General features: G+C 40.7%; 1 protein-coding gene across 1 annotated transcript in view; it reads left to right on the top strand.

Annotated features, from left to right (window-relative positions):
* Positions 1-9,475, top strand: part of LOC123629879 — a 44,596-nt gene extending 35,121 nt beyond the window's left edge. Inside the window, exons 4-6 of the mRNA XM_045539237.1 lie at positions 4,773-4,969; positions 8,273-8,414; positions 9,314-9,475. Coding sequence (XP_045395193.1) covers positions 4,773-4,969; positions 8,273-8,414; positions 9,314-9,384 — 410 coding nt within the window. The 3' untranslated portion in view covers positions 9,385-9,475. The remainder of the gene's footprint in view (positions 1-4,772; positions 4,970-8,272; positions 8,415-9,313) is intronic.
* Positions 9,476-13,605: the final 4,130 nt, after the last annotated feature.

Raw genomic sequence — 13,605 nt, 5'->3', positions numbered from 1 at the left:
TGCAATTTAAGGCTCTACAGTCCTGTAAAACTTGATCAGGACACGAGACTTTGTTGCAATGTAGGGTTCAGTAATGAAATCAGTGTGCAGTGATAAATTTCAGGCAGTAGATGTAAAGATTACGTCTTTAGTCCATTCGGCTGTTACCTTGGCTTGACTCTCAGAAGGTGTTTAAAGCTGGTAAAACCGTAGTGATGCGATTGCTGACAAAAGCACACTATTAAAGAAACCAATTAGCTTTGCTCAGTTTTTAGACTATTCCAGATTGTAGCACAACTGTGGAAACATGTCAGGGGGTAGGAGAAGGGCGTGTCTGAGTGCAGACTGGTGTGTGTGTGTGTGTGTGTGTGTGTGTGATTACATGTTGGGGGTGAGAAGAAGGAAATGAACAGTCAAGAGAAGTTGAGTTATCACAAATCCATTGTTTTTATGGCAAAAAGAACTTGAATAAAATTTTTTTGTTTAAATCTTTCTTTAATAAAAATTAAAAAAATAACTTCTTGGAGCCTACAAAATACTAAATTTATATTTTTATTGACAATTCTCTACATGCCTTTGTTTTTATTAGCAGATTAACACATTGGTAGTCAATAAAAATAGATAATTTATGCCGGATTTTAAACCAGAGCACATGATCTTCTTGAGTCACAACTTCCCCCTCTTTCAAATGAAGATAGCCTTGTAGCGTTGCTGTGATGGTCCGATGAGGTAATACTCGTCGCGTGCCTTGCAGACAGTGCAGTGTTATGTTCGTAAATGGTTCTGTTGCTAAGAGACCTTTATTTGCTTTAAATGATCCCAGAGATTCATGAGAAGTCTGACTTTTACCCAAGATTATATATATGTTTGATAGGAGGACTATTTGGATTATTTGGGATGGAAAATGGCTTTTAAATCTACATTTTTAAAATTTAAATTTATTGTCCTGTGTATCTGCTTCGAAGCTCTTTTAATTATTCAGTTAATAAGATTCCAATTCAGATCTGTGTCATCAATAAAAGAACAAAGGCAAGATGTGCGTTCCAGTGTTTATGACTCATGGACGCCTAAGGAATAATAAATGCATTGACCCGACAGACTGTCCTTTATCCAGAATAGTTTCTTCTGTCGTCTTATTTTAATATTTTTTATTTGCAGTTGAAATTTTGAACCATCTCCAAGTTAATATGTGTTCTTACTTTTTACATTTAAATGGCCCATGCTGCTTAGATTTCAAAGACTAATGTTATAGGAAACGTCACAAATATTACTTAGTCCAGAAAAATTTAAATAGATACTTCGGAATTATATCAGGATATATTTTTCTACTCAGAGGACAGGAGTACACATAGAAAGGGACACTGTCACACTTCAGCATCGATACAGTAACCCCAGGTCACCGAGCACAGATGTGATACAAGTTTAACAAGAGGCCTGGAGCTGCTGATAGTTCTCATGAAATGACAGCATTGTTTTGCCTGTTTTTGAGCGTTGATTTGCTTAGTCTCTGTGTCTCCTTCTCATCACAGATGGGGCCATCAGACTCGCAGGGGGCAAAGGCAGCCACGAGGGCCGCTTGGAGGTGTATCACCAGGGACAGTGGGGCTCTGTCTCTGACGACGGCTGGACGGTGCTGAACACATATGTGGTTTGTCGGCAGCTGGGATTTAAGTAAGGCTCACCGGGATGAGGCAGCTGAATGCCAGATTCTGTCTTTAAAAATATTATTGTGTAATCTCTATTGGAATTTCTTTTTTTTTTTTATTTTATTTATTTATTTGTTTATATTTTTTTGAGACAGAGTCTCACTCTGTCACCCTGGCTAGAGTGAGTGCCATGGCGTCAGACTCGCTCACAGCAACCTCAAACTCCTGGGCTCAGTCGATCCTCCTGCCTCAGCCTCCAGAGTAGCTGGGACTACAGGCATGCGCCACCATGCCCGGCTAATTTTTTCTATATATATTTTTAGCTGTCCAGATAATTTCTTTCTATTTTTAGTAGAGACGGGGTCTCACTCTTGCTCAGGCTGGTATCAAACTCCTGACCTCGAGCGATCCTCCCGCCTGGGCCTCCCAGAGTGCTAGGATTGCAGGCGTGAGCCACCGCGCCCGGCCTGGAATTTCTATAATACTACAAATGCATATTCGCTATCATCTCTCTGCCTATCTAGGGAAGCACAACAATAAAAGCCATGACAGTTTGTAAGGTGATGGGTGATCATGTCTTGCTGTTTGTCTCATTCACCTTTCCCGCCACCACCCCTCGTCTTGAACAATTGGTTGAAGCCAGGGTGACTTCTAGGTCTCTCTGTGTCTCTTCCAGCAAGACTTTGCTCGATTTTATTCTCACGCTCCAATACTGTTGCATGTCATTAGTTTCGACATCGTCGTGTCTAACGTTGCAGAGACGTCCGGTGTCAAATGCTTTCGTGTTTCATTATTCCCTTTCTCAGAATGTGATGGTGATTCTCACTTTTATTTGAGAAAAACAGCCCTCTTGTTATGAGACGCCCTCTAGAACTCGCCTTTGCCCTCACTCACGTAAAAGCCAAGTGTCACCCTGGGGACGTTCATCCCCTGCCACACACAGTGCATTCCAGAGCAGACCCAAGTTTGTCCCCGTAACCGCAAATGATGCCTTTCCGTTAAATATTGAATGAACGCCCATTCTTTCTTGTTTTTCGTGTCTCTGTGTCATGCTTGAAGGAATTGTTTGAAGCTTGAAGAAAATTGGCAACATTGTTTCATTGCAGCTTCAGATAGAGCTATTTGCAAATATTCATTCCATCTTAAAAATATGCCTTCATTCAAGCTAGGTAAAGCTGTGTTTAAATGTATATTTTAAAATTTATAAAAGTAACATAAAACAGAGAAAGTTTGGAAAAGAAAGAAAATTTTAAAAAATCCATAATGTTTTATTCTTACACCATCATTATTATAATTTGTGTGTATGACTTTATATCAGTGCTAGTAGTGGACGTGTAATTTTTATATCCATATTTTTTACCATTATATTGCTATGTAGTCATAATTTTTAATAACAATATCCATAGAAGGTTCATACCATAACTTATTGAATATTTAGTTTAGTTTAATTTTGCCTGTTACAATAATGCTATCAGGAAGATATAAATGCATGTAATTGTGCCATGTCTTGAATATTCTTGGGCAGAGCGCTTATTGGGTAAAGGGCTATGACGTAACAGCCAAATAAATACAGTGTATTGACATTTAATTAATGAGAATTACTTAATACATGTCATTTTAAGTAAATCTCTATTAGACTGTTAACTATACTCCAATTTCATAGATTTAGAGAGTCATAAATCCTATTGTTTACTATTTATATCCACATTTTTTCCTTATTAATGAAAACGAATGACATTGATTTTTTTTCTCCATATTTTATTTAGTTTCATAAATCCATTCGGTTTTTCTTGCATACACAGTAGTATACAAACTTACTGATTCTAAAAATGTTCTCAATAATGTGTGTTAGAAGTTTTAAGTGATTGTTTTGGATGGTAGTAAAAGCATGTGCTACATTTACTTGTAGTTTAGGGAGGAATTTTTGAAAAATAATTTTTGGGGGCATGAGAAAAGGATAAACTTTTTAGGTTTCTTTGTACAAATGCAATCCCAAAGTAAAATGACTTCCTGTTGTATGTTATATGGTTGATAAGGACAGATGATAATCAGATTGGGGCATTTCATGTAAGAATGGTGAAAAATGATAGCAATGGGACATTTAGGTGAATTACTTTTCTAGTTAAGGCCTAATTAGCAAATAGGAAAAAAAGCCTTAGAACGGTCTATTAAATGTTTCATTGTTTTAATTTAGTAAAATGTTCTTTAATAAATGCTTGTATAGAAAGAAATTAAGAAAACTCATGCCAGGGAGAAAGATCTCTTTGTATTCTTAGCACAGAAATAATAAGAACATGAATTGAGGGAGATGATGGACATAAAACTTATGAGTAAGAGTTGGATTTCATAGACTGTTCAAACTGAAAGATACCTAAAATATCCTTAAACTCAGTGATTTCTGGAGGTTTGGATTTTATGGGACAAAAGAAAACAAAATTGGGGGAGAATGAAAGGATTGTAGACTAAATTACCATTTTTATTTTGTAGATCTTTCCTATTCTGCAACGTATATATTTGTTATAACATATTTAGTTTTTTGGTAGTGCAATGTTACAAATAAAGTCAGCTGGAATGCAAATATAATTTATAAAAAGTTGGGTTTCTATAATCTTATGAAAAGCCAAGAACATTGTCATTCTGATATTAATGGGCCGAAATCCAAATTTCATCACGGATTAGGAACAGTGCCTGAGTCATCCCTGAACTAATCCGCACTTTTCCTAGCGGAGAAGAGGTCAGTTAGCAGAGAAGCCTGGAGAAGCAGATGGAATCAGTGAGCTCAGGTGGCCAACACGAGCTCCGTGTTCTCACCGTCTGGTCCACACTGTGACTTCTATGGTCAGGAATTTGAGGGTTTTCCTCTTTGTCTGCATTCTCTTTGATGGGCGGGTTACATTGCAGACAAAACACAAGAATGAATGGGGAAAGAGGTTTAGTTATTCATTAGTTACCCAGTGAAATAATAGAAAATTTTTAAGATGACCAACATGTGTGATGGAGCAAACATAGCTCTTAGAACTTTGTCCCCAAGGTAGGAAAGGAACAAATACTTACCCTCTGAAGTCATGACACTTCATGAGGTTGTTTTATGTGTGGTGGTTCCTTGAAGCCAGCAGTCTACCAGCCATGTTTGTTTTATTGTCACAGATACGGCAAACAAACCTCCGCAAACCACTTCCCAGAAAGCATGGGTCCCATATGGCTGGACGATGTCACCTGCTCCGGAAAGGAAACCAGTTTCCTCGACTGTTCCAGGAAGCCCTGGGGGCGGCATGACTGTGGCCATCGCAAGGACGTTGGAGTCGCCTGCTACCCTGGCAGCGAGGGACACAGACTTTCTCTGGGTGAGGACTGGCCTGGCTCTCGGTATCCCTAATTCAGTGGCTGCTGCACCTCCACCTGCTGCTCCAGAATGTGCAATGGCGCTTTTGGGGGGGTCTATTTCCCACAACTGTCTAATTGTCAGTCAATTTTATGCAGAGAAAAAACAATCTTTTGAGTCTCTCCACCAACTATGAAATGTCTACCCCTAAATTGGGTTTCTTTACTTAGAAGCTGAAGTTTCTAAAATGTTTAGGATCACATGTATCCGAGGTATGGACTAAAGAAGCTGCAATATCCATCCCCCTACTCCTTGGTCCCCTGCTCTGGTTTTTATTTACTTTGAATTCTAATGAACTATGTGAGACAGGATTAAAAAAAAAGAAATTCCATCTCCTCACCGCCACCCCAGCTCTGCCCTGCATCTAAGGATTCAGTTGTTGTCCCTGGCCAGCCATTGCTCTCTCGAGATTGTCAGGGGGCTTCTAAGTGGATTCCTTGCAGTTAATAGCCCACCCATCTTTCTAAGATGCTCTTGTATTCCAGAAACCCATCAGGGACCTTTGCTACTCCCAAATTATAATTTTTTTTTAGCTTTGTAGTTGGATCAAAGGCCACTAACTCCTCTAACAGTCTTGCAATAATTCTGGATACAGAACCTTTTATGGGCAAAGAACACTTAAACATTCTTGACAGATTCTCAATGTCTGACAAGTAGGGGAGAATAAATACCCCTGAAAAATACAGAAGGAGGCATTTGGAAGACTTTCCAGAAATGCTCTTGTACCTCTGTTATGTACCTACACATGCATCCATGTGTGTGTGTGTGTGTGTGTGTGTGTGAGTGTGAGTGTGTGTGAGTGGATGTTAAAATGTCATAGGTAGCCTTTTAGCCTCAGAATTGAACCAGCCCCTTCTTGTATCCATTTGTTTTGGGACCGTGAAGCTGAAATCTTCACATTATAAAGTAACAAAACTTGTTGATTCCCACAGCATTAAGCATATTGCATACTTTAAGTTCGTCAAAGTGGATGGTTATTCCTCGTTGTACTCTGAACGGTGAGATTGTGGTGACTCACTGCACTAATCTAGCATTATATCAAGTAGAAATACACGTTTTTATTCTATCCCTTGCGGGTTAGAGTTCCAATTTTCTTTCTTTGTATTTGTTCTCCTTGTCCCTTGCTCTATTCTTCTTTTGATCCCCCCAGGATTATGTGATAAATGATTGCGTGTGGCTGGGGAGAAGGAAGCTGTTTGCTAGAAATGGACCCTCTCGACCCCAGAGAGGAAGTATTAGGGTCTTGGGGTGACAACTCAGATGTGCTCTGTCACCACATCTGGTGACAGAATACCGTGTAATCTGAGTTCTCTGCAGGCCTGTGTTGTTAACTACATCGGAGGGTTAGGACAACTGATCTTTCCAGTTCACCTGAAACTCTTTTTAATTCTAGGACTCTAAAAGTATTTTTTAAAAATTTAAAAAGCGGAAGGTGATAATGATTAATAAAATATGTGATCACTATTATGAATCTCTTTGGTTCTATTCTAATCTCAGTAATGTGTCTATTAACTCAAGTCATTTGTCCAAAGAACATTATGTCTTTGGACATATCCTTTGAGGAAATGATCATATGACCATTTATTCAGTCAAATAGATCGTTACTTTCCCACTTACTAAAAAATACTTTATATTGAAAAGATAAGCCTAGAGAAGGAGATCGTGGTTTACTGATACAAATAACAGCATTTAAGAAACAGTAGAGGCTGGGCGCGGTGGCTCACGCCTGTAATCCTAGCACTCTGGGCAGCCCAGGTGGGTGGATCGTTTGAGCTCAGGAGTTCAAGACCAGCCTGAGCAAGAGCGAGACTCCGTCTCTACTAAAACATAGAAAGAAATTATACAGACAGTCAAAACTATATATAGAAAAATTATCCGGGCATGGTGGTGCATGCCTGTAGTCCCAGCTACTCAGGAGGCTGAGGCAGGAGAATCGCTTGAGCCCAGGAGTCTGAGGTTGCTGTGAGTGAGGCTGACGCCACGGCACTCACTCTAGCCCGGGCAACAGAGTGAGACTCTGTCTCAAAAAAAAAAAAAGAAAAAAGAAAAAAGAAACAGTAGAGGTTTTTACTACTTACTTTTACTTCTGCACTTGAACTTTAAATGTGAATGCAACTCTTCTCAAAATTAGCTTTAGCCCATTTAGCACACTCTTTTCCGTCTGCAGTAGGTGGAATACTCAAAAGTAAAATTCTAAGCCAGTAAAAGTAGTTCTGGTAAGAATACAGTTAGCGCCTGTGTGAGTGAGAGGCAATTTCTGGGGGGTAAATACGTGGACTTCTCACTTTATTTATTTTTTATTTTTATTTATTTATTTATTTTTAAGACAGAGTCTCACTCTGTTGCCTGGGCTAGAGTGAGTGCTGTGGCGTCAGCCTAGCTTACAGCAACCTCAAACTCCTGGGCTCAAGCGATCCTCCTGCCTCAGCCTCCCGAGTAGCTGGGACTACAGGCATGTGTCACCATGCCTGGCTAATTTTTTCTATATATATTTTTAGTTGTCCAGATAATTTATTTCTATTGTTTTAGTAGAGACGGGGTCTCGCTCTTGCTCAGGCTGGTCTTGAACTCCTGACCTTGAGCGATCCACCCGCCTCGGCCTCCCAGAGTGCTAGGATTACAGGTGTGAGCCACTGCGCCCGGCCGGACTTCTCACTTTAACGTGACACAGATTCTAAACTTCAGAGTGTTAAGCCCTAGCAAAGATTTCTTTCCCAGTGAGGTTGCCTCTTACTCAGTTTTACAGTATAAAATTAGACTTTTAATTTGTAGTTATGCTATATTTTGTCTTTTTTCTAAGAGATAGTATTATTTTCCAAAAATAGTGTATTATATCAATGTTACAGGAAAAATTAAAGAAAACTGCTAGAAATCAATTTGAGATATATAATTAAAGATACTGTATACCCAGAGATTGTTTAGCTTTCCCAAATATTTTATATTAAGATTTTGTAAAGGCCAGGCGCAGTGGCTCACACCTGTAATCCTAGCACTCTGAGAGGCCGAGGTGGGAGGATCGCTTGAGCTCAGGAGTTCGAGACCAGCCTGAGCAAGAGCGAGACCCCATCTCTACTAAAAATAGAAAGAAATGATCTGGACAGCTAAAAATATATATGGAAAAAAATTAGCCGGGCATGGTGGCACATGCCGGTAGTCCCAGCTACTCGGGAGGCTGAGGCAGGAGGATCGCTTGAGCCCAGGAGTTTGAGTCTCTCATGCTTCATGCTTGTTTCAGCTGTTCTAATGCTCTCGAATGGCGGCCTAGGTTTTCCTCTCCGACTGGTGTATGGAGAAAACAAGAAGGAGGGATGCATGGAGGTTTTTATCCATGGCCAGTGGGGAACCATCTGCGACGATGGATGGAGTGACAAGGATGCAGCTGTGGTCTGTCGGCAGCTTGGCTTTAAGTAAGGAAAGCTTCGTTGTTTGTGGTGGTTACTGGTGCCCATTTCTGACTTTTTTGTGCTTGTTCTAATGAGTTACTTCTTATCTAAAATTCGTTTATATTATTCAGCTGAAAATACTGGCAGCATGTTGATTTGATTCAGAATTATAACAAAGTAACAGGTAGAGTCTATGCAAATTTTTCTATCATGAGAAACCTTATGTCACGTAAGATACAATATTTGATACAATGCAAATGCAAATTTGATCCAATGACCATTTATTATTATTTAATATCATTAAATGAGTTTTACACAAAAAAGATTTAATTCTAAGAGAAACTTTAGAAGCATCTTTTTGGGCACAGGAATCTTCCATCACTAAACATTTCTATTTTTTTCTTTTTTTAAAGTTAAATTATTTACTTATTTTTAGTTAAAAATTTTTTTTTTCAGACAGTCTCACTTTCTCACCCTGGGTACAGTGCCGTGGCATCAGCCTAGCTCACAGCAACCTCAGATTCCTGGGCTCAAGTGATCCTCCTGCCTCAGCCTCCCGAGTAGCTGGGACGACAGGCATACGCCACCATGCCCGGCTAATTTTTTCTGCATATTTTTAGCTGTCCAGATCATTTCTTTCTATTTTTTTAGTAGAGACGGGGTCTTGGTCTCACTCTTGCTCAGGCTGGTCTTGAACTCCTGACCTTGAGCAATCCTCCTGCCTCGGCCTCCCAGAGTGCTAGGATTACAGGCTAGGGTTTTTTTTTTTTTTTGACAGTCATGAAATAAATGGTTTTTAGCACATGCAGAGGCTAATTTTAATATGCAAAAATTAGAGAACGTGGAACGGGGGCACAGGCTGTGATTTGCTCAGACGCGTGATGGACTGACTCTCCGTGTGCCTAAGAAGGCTCTGTTTGCAGGGGCCCCGCCAGAGCACGAGGCGTGGCTTACTTTGGGGAAGGAGCAGGACCCATCCACGTGGACAACGTGAAGTGCACAGGACATGAGAGGTCCTTGGCTGACTGCATCAAGCAGGACATCGGAAGACACAACTGCCGCCACAGCGAGGATGCGGGCGTTATTTGCGATTATTCTGGCAAGAAAGCGTCAGGTAACAGTAAGAAAGGTGAGCTGCCTTCTGGGGCCCTAAGCAAGCCACGGGATGATGACCCCCACCTCGTTACTCCAAGGAGGGCTTTGGTGACGTAAGTCCCGTGCAGCAAGAACGTATGCAGTCAGTGCCTGCTCCTGGTGGTAGTATTTAGAGCAGTGGTTCTTGGCAAACTTGCCCAGGTGGGGCTTGCAGAGAAAGCATGCTCAGGGCTAGGAGCGGATTTCCAGAAACTGTGATCCCTGGGATCACCCCCTTTGTACATTCTTAACGGTTCCTATATTCCCTTCTTTGGATGAAATAAAGCTGTCCTTGAAGATCCAGAATTGATATTTCCGTCTTAAAAAGGAAAGCAATGGAAATAGAGAGATGAATCCAACAAAGGCACTTCTTCACTCTTATTTTATTCTGTTATATTTTTTTTTTATTTTATTTTTTGAGACAGGGTCTCTCTCTCTGTCACCCAAGCCGGAGTGCAGTGCTGTGATCACAGCTCACTGCAACCTCCAAGTTCTGGGCTTACACGATCCTTCCATGTGAATCTCTCAAAGTCACTGGGACTACAGGTGTGCACCACCACGCCCTACTAATTTTTTTAAAATAATTTTTTGTAAGGATAAGGTCTTGCTACATTTGCTGAAAAGAACAGTCATCTCTTTGTCTGCATTGAAAGTTCATATTTTTGTGCCATTGGCTTTTGTTAAGATCAGGTACATCTAAGTATTTGAGTATTATTCTTTTCTAAAACCTTTTAATAACTGCCAAAGACAGTGCAATAAATGAATGCAATAAATGAATTGGATGTTGGTTTTTTTTTTACGTTTAAAAACATTTTTTTCTTTTAAGCATTTTAGAGCATTCTGGATGTTGTTAATATGATTCTTCACTATCTGAGGAGCTTTTGAGTGTAGACAGAACATTGACAACTCCTTGTGCTTTATTTTTTTACATATACATATACATACACATAGGAATTGGTAAGACAGTTTTCTCTACATTCTGATTATTAAGTTCCCTTCAATAATTTAAACTACACTTACAAATTGAATATAACTGATTCTTTGGATTATGTCAAATCCCTGAAGTAGTTATAAAATATAAAAATTCAATAACTGTGAAATATTTTACTACACTTCTATGTAAACCTATTCTAAAAGATGAGCTACCGTAGGTTTGTTTCTTCATTGTTTATGTGTTTGTTTTTATGCCTTTCTGGAGTTGTGGCAATACTTATTTTGACTCCTTTCCATGGTTATAACAATGTTGCCAGACCTCAAGTAAAAAGATTTCTTGCTACACTAGCTAGATTACAGAAACTGGCTCAGGAACCGATTGATTTGATATTCACACTCTTGACTGGTGACTTCTATAAGGTGATTCAAACTCAAGTCATTGGTCATTGGTCATCTGATGGGGTCCTTTTATAAATGAACTTCATTTTGCTTTTTATTTATTTTTTATAACAGTTTGTGGGTTTAAATACATTTTATTCTCTTGCAATCTGGTGCTTTGTCTCAGAGTGATGTCAACTTCAGGTTTTGCTTGCTCACTGTTACATCATTCCTTTTCTTGGCATCATATACATTTAGCCAACTTGGAGCACTATTGGAAACTTATGTTTTTTTTCTAATATCCTATAATATGCAGTGTCATCTAGAGGACTCATATTCTAAGAGCTGAAGTTACAATTTGACAGCATGCCTCTGAGATCATTTGGCAAATTACTCATCTTGGCACACATTGTCGGACCTCTTTCTCCATCAAGAAATAACGACTGCTAATTCCCCACTGGGCTCTCCTCTACCTGAGTATCATGGGGGACCATTAGTCCCCATGAGGTCTCGTGTTCTTGGCAAGATGCCCACCCTTCTGTCCTTACGCAAATGGAAAGACAGTGCGTATCTGTGCCTGATCCACACGTACTTAACCAAAGAAGCAAAGTACCTCTATATACATTCTCTTGCTTTCTAAAATTATTTTAAAAATTGGTCATATCTGTTAGATTTGCCCTTCTTTTTTACACCACCTTGCATGTCATTTTCATTGAACTCTTTTTTGTATGTTCCTGACAGAAGTCTGTTACCTGGGGAAGTTTGACTGTATTACCCATCAATACAGTTGACCGCTTAAATTGGCTTAGCAAACCCTTTTCATACGTTAATACCCCGAGTAAACGTAAATTCAGATCGGAATTCTAGCCTGGGAATGTTTGCTCCTTTGAGTTACATATTCATCTGTGGCTTGGAACAGTGGTGTATTTGGAAAGTGAGTCATTTAGACCCTTACTGCCTTTGCCATTCTCTTATTTTGTTTGACATTCCTGAACTCTGGGACAGCTTCTATAGTTGGCAGCAGGACACGACCAGGACAAGGCACTAGATGGGGTCACACGACTCAGAAGCCCTAAAACCCCTTGGAGCTAAAACCTCATAAAATTTCCCATGTGTTTGCAACTTGCTACCATTTGGTCGAATGAGGACACTTTTTATCTTCATTATAGGAAAAGTTATCCTACAATTTGCAGAGAAAGGGATTTTGACATAGAGGAGGAAGCATCAGGGGAGTACAACACTTATTGTGCCTTTACCCCTCCATCAGCAGCGAGGGTCTAACTCCTGACCTTCCTCCTTCAGGGCCCCTGGCGTCTGTCTGTGGGCTGAGGTTACTGCACCGTCAGCAGAAGCGGATCATTGGTGGGAAAAATTCCTTAAGGTAAAATGTTCTTTGAAGCAGATTTTCCATAATAAAGAATTATTTATATACATACAGCGTTACAAACTGGGCATGTTCTATTATTATAGAAGGGATTTGTTTCATTCATTTTATTTTCTAAACTAAATACAGACTGCGCTGATAATCACACTGTCTTTTGACCTGTGTTTAATTTATATAGACCCTGTTCTTCTTTTTTTTTTCTTTTTTTTTTTTTTTGAGACAGAGTCTTGCTCTGTCAGCCGGGCTAGAGTGCCGTGGCGTCAGCCTCGCTCACAGCAACCTCAAACTCCTGGGTTCAAGCGATCCTACTGCCTCAGTCTCCCGAGTAGCTGGGACTACAGGCATGTGCCACCATTCCTGGCTAATTTTTTTCAATATATATTTTTAGCTGTCCAGATCATTTCTTTCTATTTTTAGTAGAGACGGGGTCTCTCTCTTGCTCAGGCTGCTCTCGAACTCCTGACCTTGAGCGATCCTCCCACCTCGGCCTCCCAGAGTGCTAGGATTACAGGCGTGAGCCACCGTGCCCGGCCATCTCTTTTTTTTTTCTTAAGAATACTTTTGACTTACGGAGAAGTTTCAAGAACAGTACATAGAGTTCCCACACACCCCTTTCCCAGTCCCTCTGCGGTCACATCTTACATTACCAGGCTACCTTTGTCATACTTAAGGGACCGACCTTACTTAGCATCACTATTAACTAAATTCCACACGTTATCTGAATGATTTCACTAGTTTTCACCTTATGTCCATTTTCTCTCCAGGATTCCACAGAGCCCCTTGCATATCACATTTGGCTGTCATCTCTTCTTAGCCTCCTCTGTTCCATGACAGTTTCTCAGGCTTTCCTTGTTTTGGTGACCTAGGCAGCTTTGAGGCGTCCCGGGCAAGCGCGTTGTAGAATGTGCTCAGTCTGATGTCCCCGTGAGTAGACGAAGGCTGCGGGTCTGTGGGGGAGACCACAGAGGTCAGATGCCTTCTTGTCACGGCCTCTCGGGTCACACTCCCAACATAGCTGATCACTGACGCCTTCGCCTTGATCACTGGGTCAGTGTAGCATGTGCCAGGGTTCTCTGCTGCGGAGGGCTTCCATGCTCCTGGGAAGGAACATGGGAAGGGCATAGCAACTGTGAGGGCTGGGAGGTCAAGGCCGCCTCCTCACATGCACCGTCTGGACTGCGTCCACACAGGCAGGTGCCTCTTTCCCCTTGGGCCTCCCTGGGATGGAAGTTTCAAGTGCCCTGGAGGCTTTGCCAAGCTTTCTCTTCCCTGTGCCATGATGACTGTGAACAGTGGCTCCATGGCCAGGACCCAGAGGAAGGACAATGATGACATGGACATGTCATGTGAACAAGAAATGAAGCATCGTTGTTTTGAGCCATTGAG

Source organism: Lemur catta, unplaced genomic scaffold (assembly GCF_020740605.2).
Source record: "Lemur catta isolate mLemCat1 unplaced genomic scaffold, mLemCat1.pri scaffold_55_ctg1, whole genome shotgun sequence".
Taxonomy (NCBI): domain Eukaryota; kingdom Metazoa; phylum Chordata; class Mammalia; order Primates; family Lemuridae; genus Lemur; species Lemur catta.
The sequence above is the reverse complement of the archived record's forward strand: the minus strand, read 5'-3'. Positions and strand labels throughout refer to the sequence as shown.